The sequence below is a fragment of the Euprymna scolopes genome, chromosome 19 (genome assembly GCF_053919585.1).
Source record: "Euprymna scolopes isolate OS-2025 chromosome 19, ASM5391958v1, whole genome shotgun sequence".
Classification (NCBI taxonomy): domain Eukaryota; kingdom Metazoa; phylum Mollusca; class Cephalopoda; order Sepiida; family Sepiolidae; genus Euprymna; species Euprymna scolopes.
This window is the reverse complement of record NC_136500.1, coordinates 83,026,471-83,051,547: the sequence shown is the minus strand read 5'-3', so window position 1 is coordinate 83,051,547 and position 25,077 is coordinate 83,026,471. Positions and strand designations below refer to the sequence as shown.

General features: G+C 34.8%; 1 protein-coding gene across 19 annotated transcripts in view; it reads left to right on the top strand.

Annotated features, from left to right (window-relative positions):
- Positions 1-25,077, top strand: part of LOC145239793 (DENN domain-containing protein 5B-like) — a 410,159-nt gene that overhangs the window by 235,713 nt on the left and 149,369 nt on the right. For all 19 annotated transcript variants that reach the window (XM_080103314.1, XM_080103312.1, XM_080103310.1 and 16 more), the window contains exon 6: positions 9,574-10,384. In XM_080103314.1, coding sequence (XP_079959440.1) covers positions 9,574-10,384 — 811 coding nt within the window. The remainder of the gene's footprint in view (positions 1-9,573; positions 10,385-25,077) is intronic.

Sequence of the window (25,077 nt, the reverse complement as noted above, 5' to 3'; positions counted from 1 at the left end):
CATCGCTACAGAGTTGCTTCTCTGTGCTTGTATTACAAGTTCTTTCATGAAATGTACTCTGATGAACTTACTGCACTTGTGTCAGACCATATGCCAGTCTCTGAAAACGGTCAGAAAATGGGAATTGAAGAAGAACACTCTAGCCTTCAAAAAATGCCTAGGTAGTCCATCAGCATTCCTTGGTAGATGTGCCTCAGCCAATTTGCAAAGAACTAACCCAATCTCAAAGGACAAGAAAGTAAAGCCTGGGAGGGTGAGCCTCCTAGAACAGCATAGAAGTAGCCTAGACTCTGATGGACTGATTGTCAAGGAGGTATCCTCATCTGGTATGCTTTTACCCGTGTTGCCTCAAGTTGAATTTTAATTTCACTGATTAAATATTTTTAAGTACTTATGTAGAATACGGACCATACTATTTTTTTTAGATCAGGTTTTCAAGTTAAATTTAATCTTTATAGTATCTTTTGTTTATAAAATTGTTACGTTAAAATACAAAATTCTTACAAAATGCTCTTCCCTCCCCATGTTAAGAATGGGTTTCTTAAATAACAATGTTATTATTTCAGCATGATGTATATTTTGCATGAGTACTCATTTTTAATTATTTTCAATGTGTTTTTATCATTGGCACATCATCCAAGTTGTTTTCTGCGCTGCTTTCTTTCCGCATACACATACACAGTGGCAGGTCATGTTGCCCCCAGTTAGGGAATTCATCCCAATTTCAGCTTTATTTTATTTTATTTTATTTTTTTTTTTTGTTGCCATTGGCTACTCACGTCTCTGCTTATTAAAATTAAAACTATTGATAAAAGCTTGTTGGAAGTTTATTTTATTTTTCTTTTACTTGGAGGCCACTGCTTACTTATCAAGGCCCGGAGGCCACTCTAGGATTAGGATTAATGAGTGTTAGGTAGACAGTGAGACAACTTCATGATGATCAGTAATGGTGGAACTTGGATAGGGCTTAATTATATCAAATGGCAGCTCAACAAAAACTGATTTACATTAGATTTAAAAACGACCATGTTATAGTAATCTGGGAAGCAGCTTTACAGTATTGTGTTCCACAGACGGGCGGTTCTAGGAAAGAAACTTTGTTTATTGAATTTTTGTTCAGTTTTAGGCAGGTAGAAAGTGAGGGAATTTGTTGACTATTGTTGTAGCCAGACAAATATTTGTTGTGAATGTTTTACAAGAGGAGACCATAGATTGAAGCTCAGTCGAGCACCTACCATAAAAGTAACGATAGAGCAGAAACATACTTACAACATCTCTTCTGTGAGAAAGAGGAAATAGGAAGGTGAAAAGGTCCTTGCCTAGTAGATTTCGAAGATGGTTTTGTACTCTGTCAAAGCAGGAAAAAGTACTCTTAGCAGCTCCTCCTCAGATTAATTTCAAGACTTAATTCAGACATTTTGTATTTTTATCATGCAACTTTATTACAATTCGATTTACAAACAAAAAACTACATAATTTATATTATTTTAAAAATAAGTATGATTGATCCATTAAGTGTTAATTCATCTGCATTTCCTTTAAATCTTTCCTCAATAATTATAACAAGAAGAAAAAAATCTCAGTTTCTAGGTGAGCCTATCTTTTTTTTTTTTTTTTTTTTTTTTTTTTTTACATAGGCATCACCACATTATCAAGGCCAAGAGGCCACTCAAGGATAAGGGTTAAAGAGTGTACAGTAGAAATTGGACAATGTAGTAATCATTAGTAATGAAAATTTGGTAAATTTGATAACTTATATGGAACGGCTCATCAAGAACTTATTTACGTTAGACTTGAAGACAACCATATTGTAGTCAGCCGGAAAGCAGGAAAACGGAAGACAATTCCACAGGCGTGCAGTTCTAAGAAAGAAGCTTTGTTCATGGAATCTACGTTTAGGTTTAGGCACAGATAAAGAGTGGGGGGAATTATTGATAGTGTTTACAGCTAGACGAGTGTTTTTTGTAAAATAGATTGAAGCTCAGTCGAACACTTTCCATGAAAATAACGATACATCAGAGACAAACTCGCAACATCTCTTCTGTGAGATAGAGGTTGCAAGGAAGAGAAAAGAACATCTCCTACGAGGCTACGAAGTCTATTTTGAACTCTATCAAGGCAGGACAAGTCCTTTCTAGCAGCTCCTGCCCAGATGTGGCAACAGTATTCCATCCTTGGACGTACCTGGCTCTTATATAGATAGAGAATAGCATCAGCAGTGAGATATCTACCGGATCGATAGAAAGATCCCACCATTTTTCCAGCGGCCTTGGCAACAGATTTGATGTACGTGTTCCATTTAAGATCAGGAGTAATGGTCAAGCCAAGAAGCTTGTCAAAACTTGATGCCTCCTGAAGACGAGAGCCATTCATTTCAATTGATGTCAGATGTGGATCAGAATGTTGATGATGTAAAGAGAGAAGCTTGGTTTTAGATGCATTAAAAGTAACCAGCCACTCCTTACCCCATTGTACTACGTGCTCAAGATCAGAGGAGAGAGAATTGGAGAGAACTTGGTCGTTTACTGTCTTAGATGTGCTACCATAAATGGTAGTGTCGTCAGCATAAATGTCTACAAATGATGTAAGGATTTGATTTAGAAGATCATTAATGTAGATCAGGAAAAGAGTTGGGCCCAGGATGGACCCCTGAGGGAGACCGGCATTAATACTGTGAGCTTCTGATTTTTGCCCCTCAACTACTACTCTTATGAACCTATCAGAAAGAAATGATTTAATAATTGAGAAGACATTTCCAGCTATACCATAGCTAGAGATCTTATGAAGTAAACCTTTATGCCATACCCTATCGATTCTCACGCAGTTCACATTTGGACTTTCGACGGCCCAAATCCAGTCTCTGCCATTTTCGGTTTCACTTGTGTGGGATGGGTTGAAGTTTCCCCATCCAAAGAACATGAAAGAATATTGCTTGTAACTTATTTATAAATTCTCACATACAACACATTGCTTGCAGTAAAGCCAACTTTTTTGAGTTCTTCAATCTTTACCAAACAGCAAAAACAAAAAGAAAATAATAACAAGACAAAAACAATTCTTAACTAAAGAAAGCTTTTGTTATTTTATTTATTTATTTTTTTATCGTAAATTTTCAAAAGAACGTGTTCAACACGTTAATGTCAAGATGATCGATATATTTTTTTACCGCCAGGCAATGAAATAAAGTAATAATAATTAATCAATCTTAAATAATTAGAACAGGTCTATACTTATAGCTCGTAAATTGTATTTGCCCGATAATCCTCCTTCTCTCTATTTATCTCTGTTTTTTTTTTATCTCTGTCCGCCTCTTTCTCTTTTTCTCTTTGTCTCTCTCTCTTTATCTCTCCGTCTCTCTCTATCTCTTTATCTCTATCTCTTTATCTCTCCATCTCTCTCTCTCTCTCTCTCTCTCTCTTTATCTCTCCATCTCTCTCTCTTCTCTCTTTATCCCTCTGTCTCTCTCTTTATCCCTCTGTCTCTCTCTTTAACCCTCCGTCTCTCTCTCTTTATCTCTCCGTCTCTCTCTCTCTCTCTCTCTTTATCTCTCCGTCTCTCTCTCTCTTTATCTCTCTGTCTCTCTCTCTCCGTCTTTCTCTCTCTCTTTATCTCTCCGTCTCTCTCTCTCTCTCTTTATCTTTCCGTCTCTCTCTCTCTCTTTATCTTTCCGTCTCTCTCTCTCTTTATCTCTACGTCTCTCTCTCTCTCTCTTTATCTCTACGTCTCTCTCTCTCTCTTTATCTCTACGTCTCTCTCTCTCTTTATCTCTACGTCTCTCTCTCTCTCTTTATCTCTCCGTCTCTCTCTCTCTCTCTTTATCTCTCTCTCTCTCTCTGTATCTCTCCCTCTCTCTCTCTCTCTCTTTATCTCTCTCTCTCTCTGTATCTCTCCCTCTCTCTCTCTGTATCTCTCCCTCTCTCTCTCTCTTTCTCTTTATCTCCCATCTCTCTCTCTTTATCTCTTCGTCTCTCTCTATCGTCTGTTCATCTCTGTCTCAGTCTGTCTCTCTGTCTCTCCATCTTTGTTTTTTTTAAGAAGTACAAACTTGTGATTTTACCCAAGTAATATTAATAATGTATTAATACAGAATCTGAACAGCTAAGACACTCTTAATGTAGCCACACATGTAATCAAGGCGATCAATGATACCGTAATAATAATAATTATGGATCGCCTTGCATGTAATCCATTGATATGAATGCAAGATCATTTTCTGTAACCTGACCTGTGTAACATATACATTGCATCTTAAGAGTGAGTAGAAAATCGAAATTCTATATTCTCTCAGCATACAAATTACTTTCATTTTATGATCCATTTTCACATAGTTCTCAAGATAATTAGGAGCCTAGCCTAATGGATACTATGTAATGATTATGGGATTGGGTATGCTAAGTTGGAACTTTATTAACAATATTGCTATGAGTGATGATATTCCCTTTTGTTTTATAATGGACTGTTCTAATAGTTTTATTCTTTGTTATCTTCGATTAATAAATAGAGAGAGGCTAACGAAAGTGAGTGATAGATGCTATATAAAATAAGTGTGGTGAAGGGTGGCAAACATGGAGTGATAGAGCATGTATGTGATGAATAAAAAAAAATTTGTAAAGGACGGGTCACCTGGTGATGTTTATTGCAAATTGTGGCTTATTTGAACATTACTCAATCCCAAAACTAAAGAATATTTCGGTATGTACTTTTCGTGATTAAAATAGAAAAGAAAATGGCCTTGGGGAAACAAACGTTGATTAACTCATCTTTAGTATAATAATAAGAAATTAATAGTGCCTTCTACATCAATTTGTAGAATTTACTGTTAAAAATAATAATCCTTTTGAAATAATAAAAAATCTGTCAGGAAGAAATGGAACTCACGTTTTATATACGTGCATACAATTTATAATTAGACATTTATGAATATTTCTTTGTGATTTTGATATTTCTGTAGACTTTGATATTTTTTATAATCAAACTTAAATTTGTCGGTATTGAATGAATAACTTTGTAAAAAAAGCCCATACATAACACCCTTGTACAGACTGACTTTACTAAGATTTCTGATACACATGCGCAAAGACTGAAATTACATTACCACAAAAAAATCAATCCACAATTATGATTTTTATTTTTTTTTAATATTTATTTAACTGATTGAAATGGTATTTTATATGTTTAGTAGTTTTTTTCTCATCGTTTTTGACAGAGACTATACACTTAATAGAATGATTGTTACAATTATCTGAATATTTACATAAAAGTATTTTTGGAATATGTTTGCCTTATCAACAGTGTTATGAATTTGGTGTTCAAACCTTAAAAGTATTTCATCGTTGAAAATGACAAAAGAGTCAATATAAGGACAAGTGAAATGGAATCGTTAATAAGATTCACAATACGTTTTTGCAATCCAACCATATTTGATACAAATAAATTTCAATCTATGCATGACTTGTGCATTGAGTTTCAGTCATGAATGTTCAGCAGCCTTTAATTTATTGCTGTTCAATGGTATGTAAGGATACTTTGGTGATCGTCTTATCAGTAAGAAGGGTGATCCGGAATTGGCTTCACACTCACAAGACCTTTATCTACTTCAAATTATGTTATTTACCTCCTATTCAGAAGGTCAGCCACAAGATCAAGTATTGGTTTGATGAAAGTTGGTTGGAACAAACTGGATTCAAACTTGGCACACTCAGATTTTCAGTCCATGTCATTAACCACTTAACCACCGTCAGCCCAGATTGTGGAAGGTGATGATGGTTTAGTGGTTAACAACACAAACTGACAACCTGGGTGTCCCAAGTTTGAATCCAGTTTGTTCCACAAAATTTACTTTCACTTAGGATGTTGGCAACCTTCATGTGGTTCTTCTTATAAGTGCCCAATGTCTTTCTAGAAAATAATTCTGACTACAAAAATATCAGAGAAACCAATGCCAACAATGTTTAGATTATTATTATGATGATGATCCCAGATTGTTATCTGTGGGGTTATTTCAAAGATAATATATATTAAAACTGTTTCTAGACTATTGTTGAACTGAAGAGGGTCATTACAGCCTTACTCAGTCATATCCAGGTGTGCTTGTAACACAGGTGCAGATTGTGGGCATGTTATTGGACAAAGCCTATTGGACAAGTTAGGCATAGACGACTGAAGTCTATTTTTTTCCAAAAATGATTGAATTGCCAAAAATATTTGTGTATTTTAGGTACATTTGAACTTTTTTGACTGAATTTTGGCTTTTGTATCGCCTATTGCCACAGTGTTACCTTATATTCTTTATCTGATAAAAAAAAATAAGATTAAGATTTTTTCTGTACCTTTATAGATTAACACCCTTTGCTGAATGTCCCTCCTCCAATGCAACTCAGTTCTGTGTATGATCTTGAAAGACATCCAGTGGTGAGGTTTCATTTGGGGACTGTGGGGAATGTGGAGTTGCCCTTTAATTACAATTGCTCCCAAATCCACTTTGACCTAAAGTGGTAATACCTGTTAGGGCATCTGGCGCTACTAAATCAAGCTGTCTTAAGATACTGGCATTCTGGTCAAAAATGCACCAAACATTGGTACTATTGTTCCTTTTTTTATTGCCTTTCCCTTTGCAAAACTCAATCATGTTCTGCAAAGGTAAAAACAAAAAACATTTTACTTCTACAAAACAATCAAACTAAACACCATAAATAAATAAAAATATAAAGAACGTGGGTTGCATTGTGCTCCAGTGAACTCCAAGCACTTGTACCCCCTCGATGTAAATACCCCCAACTAACCCAACAAGCAGCAAAATCTTACCCCTACACTGTAGAGATCCCCAGGAAAGCCGTCTACTCAAATAATTTCTTCCTGCAAACTGCTAGACTTTGGAATTCCCTCCTGGGTCCCTGCTTCCCTGACTATAGTGACATACAGAAGTTCAAGTGTAATGTGAACAGACATCTTGCTGCTCAACACCCTACATAGCATCCCTGCAAATTTTGTCCCAAATAGTAGCCCCGTACATCCAAGTTGCACTGTGCCTTGTGTGGAGTGAAAAGCAGTAAAAAAAAAAAAATTAAATTGGGTCATTGTGCGTCATATGGTCCATAGAATATTCAGGAGTCATGGTAGAAAGTAAGAAATAATACAAAATGGAACGAAGGGGTGGAGTTAAATCTAAAGTAATTAATTCATGAATTCAAACAAGTGAAAATGGTGGAAAAATCTTTTGTTAATAAGAAAATATATTCCAGAATACCATGTTCCATTTAACATTTTTATAAATGTTCTTACAGAAGTAACTAAACATTTATACAGGTTAGACCTTTATATATATATATATATATATATATATATATATATATATATATATATATATATATATATATATGTTAGTGAAACGTTATAACCTGTTTTTCTTATGTATCGGTTGAGAAAATACTTGATGTGGTGAATATTTTTTTTTATTATTTTAAATAAGTTCACATGTAAAAACAAAAAAATGATCGGTAAAGTTCCTGATTATGATCTCACCAGATGTTTTTTTTTTCTTTTGCTATTGCATTAAAAACAAAAAGCACCTTTAGTGCTAAAAATGTTATTTTAAAGTTAAGCAGACAGACTAAATAGGATACAGTTCCAAACTTAAGTGTAACAGACCGGCAAAAGTGCCATTTTATATTGTATCCATCTTTATATTTGGTCTACTTATGAAAATAAGAAATCCACTTGAAAATAACTGGAGAGTAAAATGATTTAATATCAATTATGCAATCTAGTGAGTGAAGATCTCTTCTGTTCTCTGCAGAGCCTTTCTCACGAAAGAACTATTGGTAGTCTGTATTTTATCCATATTTTCATGGAAGGTGCTTGATTGAGCTAAACTCTTTGGTTCCTCCATCAAGGGTGCAGGGTGGAACGATAAAATTGTTGCCATAAAAAAGACGACATGATTCTGTTTCCGTTTGATGGAAACCGGTTTTCTTTTTTTTTTTGTTGTTGCAGACCATCTACTAGTTGGCCAGTTGTGTACAAATCCCAAGAGCGATAGGAGCCTTCTATCATGCCTGAAAATGGCACTATTTAACAAGCGAGATCGGAGATGCACCGCTGTGCAACTTATGCTCTCTACAAATCCAAGTTATGACAACGGAACTATTGCCAAAACCCTCAAAATGCAAATCCGGACTGTTCAATGCTCGAGTGCACAGCTCAATGAAGTTTCCAGCCACGGTTATGGTCTTTGGTGTGGTTTCAAGTGAGTGCCACATCATGCCACCTCACATCTTCGAAGTCAGCTTGAAAGTCAACACCAAAGTGTACCTGGATGTGCTGAAGAGTGTGGTGATCCCCTGGTGTAATCAGGTGGCTGCTAGTAGACCCTAGGTGTGGCAGCAGGACTCTGCACTGGCCCACAAGTTCAAAGAGACCCAGACTTGGCTTCAGAAGGAGTACTATGATTTTGTACCCTTTTCCAATTGGTCCACCTCCTCCCCAACTTGAACCCACTGGACTACTTCATCTGGTCATATGTCGATAACATCACCAGCATGACCTTCCACAACACCAAAGAGCCTGATCGCTGCCATCCGCTGAGTATTCGCCAAGCTCTAGCCGGCTCTTGTAGAAAAGGCATGCTTCTAGTTCCAAACCTGTATTGAGGCGGTGGTTGAGGCTGAAGGTAGCTATATTGAATAGATGTCACCTCTACTACATAATCAAGTTACCTGAATTGATTTTTTTCAATAAAAGTTTTAAAATAAAGCTGTAGTGTTGTTTTCTTTAGGGCAACAATTTTATTGTTTCACCCTGTAATCATAGCAAAAATTTGCACTGTTATCACAATGTAAAAAACTTTCTTTCCTCCCTGTGCCTAATATCATATAATATAATACCACAAACTGAGCTTTGTAAGAGTTTTCCATCTGTGGAACACATTATCATGGAACTGCTTCCCTGCAGATAACAAAATTGTCTTCAACAGATGCTTCATCTTTCACAATTGAAAGGAACTTTCTTTTCCTTCATGTGTGTAGTTTCAGACAGAATTTCCATGAGCAGAGTTTCGTTCCATGAACTTTTTCATGTGTTGAACGCATTACCAGGGGACTGTTTCTCTGCAGACTACAACACTGTCATCATTAAATCCATGTGCCATAAACTATGTCATAATCAAACTTTGACCATTCTCGTCATCATTTTCAATCCTCTGATAATAATATTCATCATTTAACAAAAATATGTCTCATTAATCCTGTCCTCAATTAGCTTTTAGTCTCAAACTGGTATGAACACCTACTTAGCTATGTCAGAGAAGTAGTAGTGAATAATTAATAACGAAGAAAAAAATTTTTTTTTTCAAAATACCTGGAAGGTTACTTATGATAAAAAGGCATGTGGAGAAATCTGTAGAGTACGGTGACCGAAACATGAACGTAACTAAAATGAGGACAAAGTTCTGAAACATGTAAATACTAAAACCAAATCTGCAAAATATTGTCAAATATATTTCTTCTGTTGCTTTTATTTTCAATATGATACTGCATCCTACAGGACATAACAAATATTTCTCTTTATTATTTGCAGGCTAGTATGTGCTTTGTGGATATTGATGACACAAATGTGGAAATTCCCGAGGATTTACCGATGTTTCCGCACCAAAAGGACCTGATGTTGGAATTGTCGGCTCTTCTCTCACGATACCGCAGCGAGTTCAACAAGGAGAATTACACCAGCTGGAGTTTAGACCGCCGACTTACATATAGTCCGCGAAAAGGTGGTATTCGTAAAACGAGTGGTTCCTCGTCCCTGCTCACCGACTCCCGCAGCTGGAACTCATCACCGGAAAAGAAGCGTGAAATCTTGCAGAACAACGAAACGTGGGCACGGATATCTGCCCTAGCAAAAAAGACGGGAGTATGGGACACCACCATAGAGGATTTATCGTCGGACAACAATTGCAACAAGGAGGCTGTGTGTCAGACGCTCTCCAAAGACATCTCTGTGATGCCGATGCTTGAACTAACGGAACACAAGTTTAACAATGCTATGCGCGAGGTTTTCTTAAACCGATTTGTGCACATGTTCTGTTCATACGAGTCGTTTGTGATTCAGCCGCTGCAAGACATGGAGCAGTGGCTAAGCAACCGAGAAATGATGCAAAACTTTGACAAGGCGGCATTTCTCAGTGACCAGCCCGAAGCCTACCTACCATTCCTTTCTCCATTTATCGAGACACAGATGTTTACGACTCTCATTGATAATAAAATTCTCTCGCAGTGGGAAAGCCCAGACCCTTTCTTGAAAGTGTTTGATGAACGGGTCAAACAGTTCAAAGAAAAATCCGGGGAAGCTCACACACCTACGTATCACACGTGCGATAGGATACAAGATGCAGGTAAGTAATAGGGAAAAAAAATTTTTTTTTTTTTTTTTTAGATAAGAATTGATAATTTGTATTTGTTTGATTATTCAGACTACTGTTCTCATCTTGGATGATATTTCCACAATGTTCAGCCAATGTAACTTCTTGTCAAATTTAGAAATCTGTATGGAATTTTGAATGGAATCTTTTATTTAATTGACAGAAGTAGCTTGTTCTTGTTCTATAAGCGATGACCAGATAGAAGTCGTAAGTAGTTCATAACTGTATTTTTAGTATCACCCATACTGAAAATTTAACTTTCAGTCTCCAGAGGAATGTCATTTAGAATTGATTATTACTTAGCACTTTAATCCGTTAAGCCACAGGTCCTTTGGTTTTGACTGACAGAATGAAAGCAAGCTGTTCTGTGGATTAAATAAAGGGTTCCATTCAAAATTCTGTATAGAGTCTTGAATTCAACAAGATGCACCTGAAGAAAGAATGTCAAACATTGCATTCATTAAAGCATAAGAATAACACCCATAAAAAATTAAGAGTTTATTTTCTAAATCAGTTGCCCTACTAAAGTTTGATAATCACTACTTTGCGATTATTTCATTCATAACTAAAGAGTGAAATTGGATCCAGACTACTTCAAGGGTATTAGTGCAGCTGCCCTCAACAGCTATTATGGAATTTGAAATTTCTTTAAGGCTATTCTGTACAGATTCTAGAGTTTGACAAGATGCACTTAGAGAAGGTCAGAGATTACATTGGCCGAAATGTTGTGAGAATAAAAACCAAGATTAGAAGAGTAGTCTGAAGAATGCAAAACATACTGTTTCAGTTTGCTTTTGTTCTTTTCTGTTGTGGATCGGTAAGGGTCTGGAAGAAAGACGCAACTCTGTATTTAGCGGAAAGAAAAACAAACGTAACAGATAAGAGAGTGATTATATGTCAGTCCGATTGGCAAGTGTGCATAACGCGTGCATAACCCCAACTTTAAATCATAAAAAAGGAAAAAAGAATTTCATGCTATTTTATGAGACACTTTTATAAAAACAAAAATAAAGATGAATTTGGATAAGCTTAGGAAAATCTATATGTGAAATGTATAATTCCTTTCAAATGTCATAATACTAAATATTAGAAGTACAGTAGAACCCCGGTATACAATGGCCCTAGGATACTTTTTTTTTTTTTTTTTTTTCAGGTTACAATGTGGAATACAATGATATTTTTCTGGTCAGAATTCTTTCTAGAGAGACTTTAGGAATTGGGGGGGGGGGGAGATCACGTGACGATTGCCAATATCTTAAGTAAAAGTGACTTTCATGGAACAAACTAGATTTGAACTTGGGACACCCAGGTTGTCAGTCCGCATTGTTAACCACTAGACCACCGTCACATCCCACAAGAATGCTGACACACTGAAAAATGAAAATATAATGATGTATATTTTTTTTATTGTTGGTAGCAGTGAAGGAGTGTGGGTGAATGAAGAAGGGAGATGTATGCACAACGATTTGATGGGTGATTTTTCTCAGGCCCAAATCGCCAGTCCGCTGACGGTGTCAATTTCAAGTTGTAATTATATAATAATTTGTGACCTCTTGCAAATGTTCACTCTGGGACTTTGCTTGCAGTACATTTTATTCAGCACCAAGGTATTTCCTTTGTCACAAACTTTTTGGGGTTAGTTATCAACAATTATTTTATTTTTGACAATCCACCATATTTGTTTCTCCTAGCTGTGTGCCCAACTTCAATCAATAATTATTTTATTTTAACCATCAATAATGTTATTTTCTTTCAATTAAATAGATCGACTCCAACCAATGACCATTTTAGTTTTGACATTTAATCATGTTTTCTTCTGGCCAGATGCATATCTATGCCAAGTGCACCTACTCCTGCCAAATGACGTTTTCAGTACACTCAGCCTGAATATTTAACACATTATTATATTAAGTACATTTTCGGTATACAATGACCCAACAGCAGTTGATTTGCAAAATAAGAAAAAAAAACAAAATCAACAACAATCTCTTTCTGTATAGACTTTCTGTGTGTAGCTTTTTAGAAGACTTCAACCACATCAGTGGCTCAGTTAATCATCTGAACTACTACTACTCAAGTCATATAATTGATTTTTTAGAAGGAGAACATAGTGATAAAAGCATGTGTTGTATAGACAATACTTACTGATTATCTTGTATGCAGTTTAAACTAAAAGTAGCTATAAAATTATGAACTTTTTGTGAGGTATTTGGTCAAGCAATATCTCTAAGAATTGTAGCCGATGCTTTACACAATCCTTATGGATGTCGTATAAGCATCTTAGATCATATGACAACAACACTTTTTGAAGATCAGACCCCCCCCCCTTCCTCTAAGGCGTTGACTTCTCAATCCCACACTTTCCAGCCCTGGTGTCTTGTTCTTGCAGTGGGAGAGAAATAAAAACCTTCCTACTGAGAATACATCCTGCTTACAACAACAGGCCAGATCCCCCTTAACAAATATATTTTTACTAATATCTATACTATCTAAGGTATTTATCAATATTAAACACATACTCTTCTTTTTACTGAGTTTTTTTTTTTTGTTTTTTTTTTTTTTTTTTTTTTTTGCTTCCTTTTAAGAATTTATACTAATATCGAAGACATGGGTTTATCTGTCTTTGTGTCCATTAAATACTCTAAGACAATTAGACCTCAAAATTTGGTAAAAATTATTCCTATCCACTCCTACCCATGAAGATTATTTTAAACAGAATAATAAACATGGACTAGGGCAAACCAATCAAACGTGTATGTACAAACATAAAAGAAAAACGAAATTAAAATTAAAAAAAAAAAAGCTTATTTTTTTCGTTTGTAAATAAAAAATGTTTATGTTTTTGTAAATAAAATTTTGAAAAAAATTCATTCATGTGGGGAATTTTGATAGCTTAGGCTTACAGAGTGAATGAGGTATTATGGTGAGTGATAAATTAGCTTAAGGAATAGATAAAATGGATGACACTCGACCCCCATTCTCCCCCCACATTCCTTTTTGGCCTCATGCTACATTGTTTTAGGGACTCCCTCATTCTTTCTAAAATATTTTAATAAAGCATTGTATAAAAAATAGGTGGCCCCTAACAAAATAAAAAAAAAAATCTCTCACTATATATTAATTACTGAATCACTGCACTTGGTATAATACAAGTTCATTAAAAAGTATCACAAGCATTTTTATTTTATTTACTCTGTTCCGTCTGCCTGCTTCCCACCGGACTACAACTTGGATGTCATCAAGTCCAACGTTAACAAATTCCTAATGAACCGCCCCCTTAAGTAAACACTTCATCAAATCTCCACACTAACGTAATGTACTTGCAATAACCCTTATCCCTGAGTGGCTTCCGGGCCTTGATAAGTGGTGATCACTGTGTAAAAAAAAAAAAAAAAAAATCTTTAGAAAGATGTTCTATGAAATCGACTTGACAGGTATGGGGTATTAATGTTAAACTTCGGATGTCTTTGTTCTCTGAGTGGTGTTCATCTTTTAGATTTACTTTTTTCTTTAGTTTTCTAATTGAACATATCCTAACAATCTGGTATTCACTCTCATTTTTTTTTTTATTGCTTTGATATTTAAATTTTCTGCAAGGTTTCTTGCCTGGTTTGCAGAAGGCCTGGTTTGCTTTTGCTGTTTAATATTGTCATGTGACTGGCAAAGCAAAGTGGCCATCCATAATGGCTGCTGCCCATTGCATCTAGTCCTAGTTGCTCTGTCTTGCAATAGACCTGTTAACAAAACTGGTTACCATGGAGCTTACAAGAAGCTGCTTTGTGTTCTTGCATTGAATTAACTGACAGGATTTGAATGTTTCTCTTGTTTGAATTTTGTTTGAAAAGATATTGGTTGTCATGGTTATTATTCTGATGTACTCAGGTACACTAAAAATGCGACAGAAATATGGGAATTCAAATATTGACAAAGATAGTTACGATATAAGTAGGTATTTATATGTAGCTATTTTAAACTAATACATTTATATGGATATGTATAAAAAAAATACTGGTGTTATTAAAATGCATCCATTCAATCTATACTGATAATGATGGATATTTTATTTGGAACTGAAGTGTGATGGACCAAGGAAAATGTTATTCCAAACTGAAGCGCGACAGATCAACGAAAATGCAATTTCAAACTTTCAGAAAATACAGAAACCTTATTCTATACAATTTTCATCCATGGCAAGATACAATAATTTTAGCTAAATCTACAGCTATGGGTGCCTATTTATTTATTTATTTATTTTAATAATTGATTGTGAATAACAATTTTTTTCAATGTGAAAATCTGTTTCCTGCATACATTTATACTTTTAAGTTTAAAAATATGACTTAAGATTACTATTTTTTGTTCAGAAGAAATTAAGCATCATTTATTAAATATAATATTTGATAGAACTTTTTATGAACTGTAACCATATATATAGTTTGAAAAATGTGTACATTAGACTGATGATGAAAAAGGATTCTGGATTTTATTGGATATTTTTTGTTTAATGCATTTGCAATCATTCTACAAGTTCATTGTTAACGTGACCTGTAATGAATTGATAAAAAGATCTTTTTATGGTCCCTTGACAAAAGGAGGGTGGACCTGTAAATTCACCCTTGTCCGTTCGTCTGTCTGCACTTTTCTCAATAACTACGCCTTGGAATTTTTTGAAATTTTGCACAAACATTAAACATGATATGAGTAAAAAAGTAACAGAATGGATTTTCTGGGAAAACTCTAGTTGCTCCCCTAGGGGTACCTTTCAGGTTAAAATGGCTAAAGTTGACACTTTTGTGCTTATTAAAAAAAAATTGATGCCTTAGATTTTTATAAAACTTTCTGAAAAGCTGTAACTAACTGATTTCTATATAATTTTGTTTGTCTATATTTCGCAATAACTCTTGGGTGTGTCCCAGGGGCTCTTATAGGGCTAATAAAAACACTTTATTTTTGGGACTATTTTACCATATTTGTCCAAAATTTTCTGTATATGTCTATTTAGCAGTTTTGCATAGTGTTGAACTTAAATTTAAATATGTTAAGGCCTTGGGGACTTTGGGAGCTAAATGGGGGAGAGGGGGCAAATGATGGACTTAGTCATTTCTTTTTTTGCATGGTGCAGAACTCAAATTTACATATGTTAAGGCCTAAAACTGCACCGTTTGTTCATTTTCACTAGGATTTGATGTCCCCTGGGGACTTTTGGGGCTAAATGGGGGATTGCAAATGCTAAACTTTTTTTTTCATTTTTTTTATGCCTTGTTCACTGTGCATTCACGGGGGACCATGCATGCTTCACTTGTTTTTTTATTAGTTTGCTAATGCCGAGATTATTTTAAAAAGTTCTGAAAAGTATGTACACAATATTTATGTTAAATTTTAAGAGCATGATTACTAAATATTGATTAGTTCATAAATTTTGTATTTTACTGGGTTATATATTTATATCCATCCGTTTCATCACAAAATTTCATACAAAAATTTCATGAGAAATAAATCCTGAATATTTAAGGAAATTAAGAAAACAAATCTATTTCCATAATGAGGCATTTTCTTTTTTCGTGCTTTCTATACCAATTTATACGTTTATTTTTTCGTTTCTTTTTAAACTTCACTGATTGAGACACTATTTTATTAAACAAAATATTACTTGCAGACTACTAATGAGTAATGAAGCTGTAGGTACCACATAAAGAAAAAAAAATTATTTCTTCACCAAATATTTAATGAATTCCTTTAAAATAGTGATAATAATAATGTTCATGTTATTCTGATTTATTTGAGATATTATTTTATATATTTTGATATAATATCGATTTAAAAAGAAAAATATACTTTAAAGATTTGGATCTTAAGGTTTTTCCACTGCAACTATTTATACTACTCTTTCTGTCAAAACATGCTGAGCATATGAATATTAGTGTGAACACTGGCGAAGTATAATTTTTTTCTGTCAGTTTTGATGTTAAACAGTAACAACAACGTTTCATCTAATAAATATCAACAAATATATCTTAACACTTCTTGTCTTTTTCAGTTTAGTTTTAATGTTTCTCTATTGAATGCTTTGTGATTAAAATAAATAAATGAATAAAATTATTTTAAGTGTTCAATTCGTACAAACAACCTGATATTCGCTCTTGAAAAAAATTTCGACCATTTTTTTCATGCCACTGTTGCTAAAATAGTTTACTTTGTTCTAAAAAAAAAACAATGCCTCCCTATAAGAGGCTATGTCAATCAATCACACTAAAACAGCATTTACAGTGGCAAAAGATCATATAAAATCAATTAGCAAAGGGAAGTGTCGGAAAGTAGTTTCTTAGATGCATCCATGCATTCTGATTAGAGGCTTTGTCTGCCAGTTTGTCAGTCTATTATAAATTTGAAATGGATGTTTTATCAGTCTATGATGCTTAAGTTTGAAATAATCCTCTGTTTGTTTGTGATGCTCAAATTTGGAATGGTCCTTTGTTGATTTGTGATGCTTAAGTTTGAAATGGTCCACTGTCAGTTTGTGATACTCAAGTTTGAAATGGTCCTCTGTCGGTTTGTGATGCTCAAGTTTGAAATGGTCCTCTGTTGGTTTGTGATGCTCAAGTTTGAAATAGTCCTCTGTTGGTTTGTGATGCTCAAGTTTGAAATGGTCCACTGTTGGTTTGTGATGCTCAAGTTTGAAATAGTCCTCTGTTGGTTTGTGATGCTCAAGTTTGAAATGGTCCTCTGTTGGTTTGTGATGCTCAAGTTTGAAATAGTCCTCTGTTGGTTTGTGATGCTCAAGTTTGAAATAGTCCTCTGTTGGTTTGTGATGCTCAAGTTTGAAATGGTCCTCTGTTGGTTTTTGATGCTCAAGTTTGAAATGGTCCTCTGTTGGTTTGTGATGCTCAAGTTTGAAATGGTCCTCTGTTGGTTTGTGATGCTCAAGTTTGAAATGGTCCACTGTTGGTTTGTGATGCTCAAGTTTGAAATGGTCCTCTGTTGGTTTGTGATGCTCAAGTTTGAAATGGTCCCCTGTTGGTTTGTAATGCTCAAGTTTGAAATAGTCCTCTGTTGGTTTGTGATGCTCAAGTTTGAAATAGTCCTCTGTTGGTTTGTGATGCTCAAGTTTGAAATGGTCCTCTGTTGGTTTTTGATGCTCAAGTTTTAAATGGTCCTCTGTTGGTTTGTGATGCTAAAGTTGAAATAGTCCACTGTTGGTTTGTGATGCTAAAGTTGAAATGGTCCACTGTTGGTTTGTGATGCTAAAGTTGAAATAGTCCTCTGTTGGTTTTTGATGCTCAAGTTTGAAATGGTCCTCTGTTGGTTTGTGATGCTAAAGTTGAAATAGTCCACTGTGTGTTTCTGATGCTAAAGTTGAAATGGTCCACTGTTGGTTTGTGATGCTAAAGTTGAAATGGTCCTCTGTTGGTTTTTGATGCTCAAGTTTGAAATGGTCCTCTGTTGGTTTGTGATGCTAAAGTTGAAATAGTCCACTGTTGGTTTGTGATGCTAAAGTTGAAATGGTCCACTGTTGGTTTGTGATGCTAAAGTTGAAATGGTCCTCTGTTGGTTTTTGATGCTCAAGTTTGAAATGGTCCTCTGTTGGTTTTTGATGCTCAAGTTTGAAATGGTCCTCTGTTGGTTTGTGATGCTAAAGTTGAAATAGTCCACTGTTGGTTTGTGATGCTAAAGTTGAAATGGTCCACTGTTGGTTTGTGATGCTACAGTTGAAATGGTCCTCTGTTGGTTTGTGATGCTCAAGTTTGAAATGGTCCTCTGTTGGTTTGTGATGCTAAAGTTGAAATAGTCCACTGTTGGTTTCTGATGCTAAAGTTGAAATGGTCCACTGTTGGTTTCTGATGCTACAGTTGAAATGGTCCTCTGTTGGTTTGTGATGCTCAAGTTTGAAATAGTCCACTGTTGGTTTCTGATGCTAAAGTTGAAATGGTCCACTGTTGGTTTCTGATGCTAAAGTTGAAATAGTCCACTGTTGGTTTCTGATGCTAAAGTTGAAATAGTCCACTGTTGGTTTCTGATGCTAAAGTTGAAATGGTCCACTGTTGGTTTCTGATGCTAAAGTTGAAATGGTCCTCTGTTGGTTTGTGATGCTAAAGTTGAAATAGTCCACTGTTGGTTTGTGATGCTAAAGTTGAAATGGTCCTCTGTTGGTTTGTGATGCTAAAGTTGAAATGGTCCTCTGTTGGTTTGTGATGCTCAAGTTTGAAATGGTCCTCTGTTGGTTGGTTTGTGATTGAAATGGTATTAACATCACTAACAAGTTTAACATTTTTAGTTGTTTCCATGCATATCTAGAATGTCATTCTGATTTTAAATGCACAGATTGCATAAAATCAGTTCGGATGAAGAGGTATGAGTAGTTTATTAGAGATTTTGACACATTTCTATCAAACACTCCATATGATGCACATCAGTTTGAAAATAGCAATTTTTTTTTTTTTTTTTTTTTTTTTTTGCTGAACATGCAAATTGAATGGATCAATCTTGGGAATTTTTGTTTTTAACATTTTTTGTACTCACCCAAATCAAATATTGCTACAATTGAAAAAAATTTTTTTTAAAAAGTCTGTTCAATGGATAGTGACATCTTTCTGTAAGAGTGGCAGCAGCAGTAATAGATATGTTGATATTTTTTGTGACTGGAATAATAAAAGTAAAAAGAACAAGAAATAACTCTATTTGGGTTACATTTTACAGAAGTGCATCAAGATGAACGGCATCTTTCTTGGTAAAAGAGTTGGAAAAAATGACGTCCATTCACCTTGATACTGAACACCCAAAAAGTGGACTTCAGACTAACTTTTAACTTATGCACTAATGGAAAATTCTTGTCTGGTATACTAAACTTATGTAGAAATGTTTGTTTTTAACATTGTTTTTGCACACCAGATCCAATATTGTTACAACTAAAAAAATAAATAAATAAAATAAAAAAAATAGCAGGCCTGGTAACTATGCAATTCTAAATTACTACTCAATAATAACATTTTAAGTCAGAAACTTGCTAATAATTTCTCCATCTTCACGATTAGCAACTGTGCTAACAAATTTTAAATTCTTGGATATTTATTGTTTTACCTGAAAGAATTGAAGGACTTTGATAAAATGTCACTTGTTTTCTGATTGAGTTACATAATAATAATAATTATTGTTTTCCATGCTTTTAATCAATTAGTCAATATAAACAAATTGACTAATTATTTCTACAATATCATCTGAAAGTGATTCCCAATTTGTGATTAGTGAAATGACTTTTTTGTGTTTCATAATTCATGAAGTTATTGTAGTTTTTTTTTTTTCTTTGTACATTTGAATTTATTGAAATGAGTCAGTAATTGGTTTGAGGTGATGCCTAATAATGAACAGCAGTGTGTGTCTGTGTATTGCATCATTGGTTAATGTCCATTTTACATACTGGCATATGGTGAACACCTTTAAGAAAATGATTTCCAAACTGACCTATCTCTAGCCAGGTCTTTGTTTATCCTTCTTTCTTTCAAACCTATTTTTATCACTTTCTCCCATATTCTACTTTACTTTCTCCTTTAAACTGAACCTGCAACCTTGACTGTTGTACATCTGCTAATCCAACAACTCTTTCTCTTTCACAGTGTGGACATATCATCAAAGTCTTCTGTTTTGCATGCACCTATCTATACTGTCCAGATTTAATCTTCCTCCGAAGTCATCATTACCAATATCCAATCTTTGGCATGTCTTTTGGTGGTGCCGAGAGTCTGGTGTGCTACTTCTTTGACATTGTTTTTGAATGATTGCCACATGGCTTCGACATTTGTGTCAGTCGGTTGAAGTGCTTGAAGACTGTTGAAACAATTAGATAGATTAATTTGAAAGGAGTTCTGAGTATCTTCGCATTTGAACCGGGATATATCATATTTTAATAGTTGATGAACCTTCTGATTTGCTTTTAGTCGTAGGCATAGTTTTGCATGCAGCATAACATGATCAGAACCATTGTCATTGCCAGTTTCTGCCCTGTGGTATGAACAACACTCAAGTATGCTCAATGCCCAATGAGATTTGATGAGAATGTGGTCAATTTGGTTCTTTGTTATACCATCGTTGGAGTACCATGTCACAAGGTGGCGCTTGGTGTGTTGGAAGTGGTTGCTTGAAATTGTGAGCTGATTTGTTGCAGCAATTAGGTGGTCTCTGTTTGAACAGCGATTCCCCATGGCAAACTAGCCAACGATGTGCCTTGTATTAGCATCTCCAACACTTGTGCGGGCATTGAAGTCTCCTGCAACTACCACAAGATCTCATGATGGGATTCTGTCCATAACACCCTGGAAACTATTATAGAAGGCATCTTTAATGTCATTGTCAGCATCAAGAGTGGGACCATAAGCTGTGATAACAGTTATGTTAAACAGTGCGGCATGTTGTTGTATTCAGTCGGTAAGAGGAGTTTTGGCTTTTCAATTCGGTTATAGAGCCAAACTTTCGCTTGCACATCCAGTCCATTTTACAGAATCAGTGTCGCGATGAGAACATATGAGGGAGTTTGACTGGCAGAGGTAATCGTAATAGGATGAAGACTGATCCCACAGAATCAGTATTTGGCCATAGGTTGCACATGCCTATATGGACCATTTTGACAGCCAGTAGGAGCACTTCCCTACTGTCCAGCCCAGGCATACCAATCCTTAAGACACTTCTGATGCGACTGTGTTTCCACCCTTCCTACAATGAATGAAATCCTGGACATCATTAAAAAGCTGAAAAACAATAAAGTGGCCGGTGAAGATGGTATTCCATCTGAAATCTTCAACCGCTCTTCAGATGTCCTGGTCCAAATTTTACACCAGTTATCCCCCATGTTTGGGAAACCGAAAACCTTCCTTAAGATTGGAGCAACGCTGTCCTGCTTTCCCTCTTCAAAAAAGAGATAAATGTGTCTGCAGTAATCATGGCATCAGTTTTATCGATATCAATGCAAAAATCTTCACCATCTTATTAAAGTGGTTTCGACAATAGCTTATACTTGTAGCTTGTAGCAGAAACAGCTTCTAACTTCTATCCCTGGTCAGCCATTTGACGGGATGTGGTGAACTTGTTGGATGGAGCTGATGCAACTGATCCAGGGTGAACGCCACAACAAACAACAACCAACCAACCATGCAACGCATATCCTCAATCATCACTGACCAGGTTTCATCTCCATGCATCATCACTGTACGCACATGCTTGATAGACTCTTCCCTTAGTTTACAGTGGTAATACTTTACTGATTAGTAAAGACAAAAGTTTCCTAAACTGTCACAGAAAAATAAAAACTGTTAGACGAATCTATTTCAAGTATTTAGAGGAATTAAGAAAGCAAGTCATTTCCATGATAAACCGTTTTTTTTTTCATTTTTTTTTTCTTCCTGCTTTTTATACAGATTTATACATTTTTCATTCTTTTTTTTTTTTCTATTTTTAAACTGTTTAGCTTGGAATGTTATTTTTTTTCTTTTCATTTCAATGATTCAGACGTTAGTTTACGTGAATATTATTGTGAACACTGATGGAGCATAAATTTTTTCTCTGTCATTTTTGACAGAGGGTTTACACTTGTAATATGTATAGTTGGTAATTCATAATAATTACTCAATGTTACTAACAAGAACCTTGCTAAAAAAAATCTCACTAGTTATTGGCAGTAATCTAGGATTTCAGATGTTGACCGCAGTTGTACTAGGCATATTATAGGGATCACTTTAATTTAAACCTGGATGACATTTTGACAGAAACTTTGTTTACTTAAGTTGGTGAAGATTATGGTCAAAGAATTATCTCTACCTGAAGATCATTCACACATGCCAAGTACACAGACAATTTAGTTTAGCAGAACTTTTCTTTAAACCTATTCTTAAATTTGTTTCTGCAAGATATTTAATCTTACAAATTTTTTGTGAATAGTGTGGGGAGTTTTCTTTTGGCAACATTCCCAATGGCTTCCAACACTTGTTTGGCTCTGAGTTGATTTGCAGAAAAGTGAATATTCAACACAATTATTTTGCATCTGTATAAAAATCTCGGAGTAAATATTTAGCAATTTGTTGCCATGAATCCAGCTACAAATCATCTATATTCTAACATGTGATGGTGCTGAGTGATTGATTTCTCAAAATGTGATGATACTGAATCATCAGTATCCCAAAATGTGATGCCCCGAGTTATCCATACCTCCACCCTCAAAAATATGATGACTCCAAGTGGTCCATATCTAGAAATGTGATGGTGCTGAGTGGTCCATACACTCCCTCTCCCTCAAGAAATGTAATGGTTCCAAGTTGTTCATATTCTGAAATGTGATGGTGCTGAAGTGTCCATATCGTGAACGTGAATGATGACACTGCATCTGTCAGCTTGTTAATTGAATAATTGAGACCTTTTTTTTTCTCTCCTGAGATTATAAATCATCTTTTATTAACCCATCATTAAAATAATAACGATAATAAATAAAAAATCAGGATGTTTGAATTTCTTCTTTACATGGAGCTAAAAATGTCCCCAAGTTTGTGCGTGCTAATAAAATATTTCATTTAAAGTTGGACAAACACTTTTTTACTAATTTATAAAACGAGCTCAAAATTTAAAAGCAAAAACAAATTTGTTTTATCCACTTGTTCGTATATGTAGATATTATCAGACAAATATATTTACTAGTGTTGCATATTGCTTAGCAGTAATATGCCTTGAAGTTAAGTATAAATATATGATTTTTCAAATACATAAAGGTATTCAATACAAGTAAAAAACTATTTGCCATCCGGCAGCTATTAATCTAACCACATATATTCTTTTTAAATATATAACTTACATGAAATTTCTTTAATCAAATCGATTGTAATTTTAAACTGTACCTACCTCAAAAGGAAGAAAAGAAAAAACTCACTCAAATTGAAAACTAATGCTATATTCGTTTATACCTGTCCTTGTGCAGGTATTTTACTAATAACACTGGTACCTACCAAAATTATCAAGTATCTCTAAGTTTGGGTTCATAGCATACTGCCTCCAGAGAGTACTTAGATATTTTTGTAATAATGTAGATAAAGTACTTTCTTTTTCATTTTTTTTTTTAATTTTGTGGAAATTACTCAAGACAAGGCATGAAGCCACTTGATATAAGGAGCAAACAAGAACAAAAAATGATTATCGCAAAGACAGGATATGCCTTTCGGTCTCAGTCTAGAAAAGTCGGGGCTGCAGGAAAACAGTCAGTAGAAAGAATTCCACAAGTCTGCAGTTCTTGGAAAGAAGCTACTGGAATAGGAAGCTTTATTATAATGAGGTATAACATAACAGCGAGTTGATGGAGACCATTAGACCAACAAGACAAACGAGCTGGAGCAAAGGAAGCAGGGAACAGATCAGACAATTCTGAAGAGCATGCCATAATAGTAATTATAGAAAAGACTGAGACTAGCAGTATCACATTTGTATGTGAGAGAGGTTGTAGAGAAGAACGATTGGGATCAATCAAATTACAGATATGTTATTGCACCTAACCAAGAACACTCAAATAGGATGGAGATACACCAACTCAAATATGACAACAGTGTTCTATGCAATTTCTTTTAGTAGTGAAGTTTACTAGATGCATGCTATTTGTAATGTTTTAGAATTCACACAAGTTTGTCAAAATGGAGTCGGTATTTAACATGTTTCAAATTCGTTTTATTGACGAGGTTAAATCATCAGTCAGGGACGTTCTTTCAAAGAATTAATTGATTTGATTGTTGTTTTATTGTTAGACTTAGTTGTTTTTCTTTGTTTTGTTTTTTTAATCTTTTATCACTTGAAGTGAAACTTGTTTTGCGTTTAATCACAAAACTCTTTAGATCTTAAATCATTAATTCAGCATGTTTGATCATATTCACCTGCCATGCTAACAAGATTAACGTTGTTATTGTAGAATACCAAAGAAATGTGGCGTTGCTCGGGAGCATAAACTTGAAAGTTTGACAAAAAAAAAATATTTTTCCTTACATACAGTGATTAAAAGGCATTAAAAAATCAGTACACACTTGTTTCATGTGCGGTCCCATGCAGACAAAGAGAAAAGAAAAAAATGGCTGCCTTTCCGGTTTTATGCTAAACTAAATGATTGCTTTATGCAAATAAGATGCTGCTGATGGTTGTATAAAAAACCTGACTTTTATAGAGACTCGGGGATTTAGGATTTGATGACAAAAGGAATGAGTTTTGTGCGCAGAGAGTTGTGTTTTTGCAGTTGGAAGAAATTAGACAACAGAGTGGTGGAAACGTTTTCTTTTTTTTTTCTTTTTTTTTCCAATTTAAAAAAAAAAATTTATTTGGGACCTCGAAGCCAGGAGGAATTTACAGGAAGTACCTGCAGTAAACAACTTGTTTGGAAGGGATTTATTGGAGTTTCTATCCCCCCCCCCACTTCCCAAGCTTTAGAGCAATTGTGAATTAATACTTTTTCTCCAAATGTATTAGTGAATAAATAAACGTAATAAATTACAAATTTTTTTTGTGTTTTTAATACTAGTCAAACACCTTATCAAGGCCAAAAGCTACCCAAGGATAAGGGGTAATGAGGTTGTCAGTTGGATGATGAAATGGTGCTCTGAGAGGATTGCAAATGACAGATAAAATTTGATTACTAATGAGAACTTAACTGCTTAGAAAAT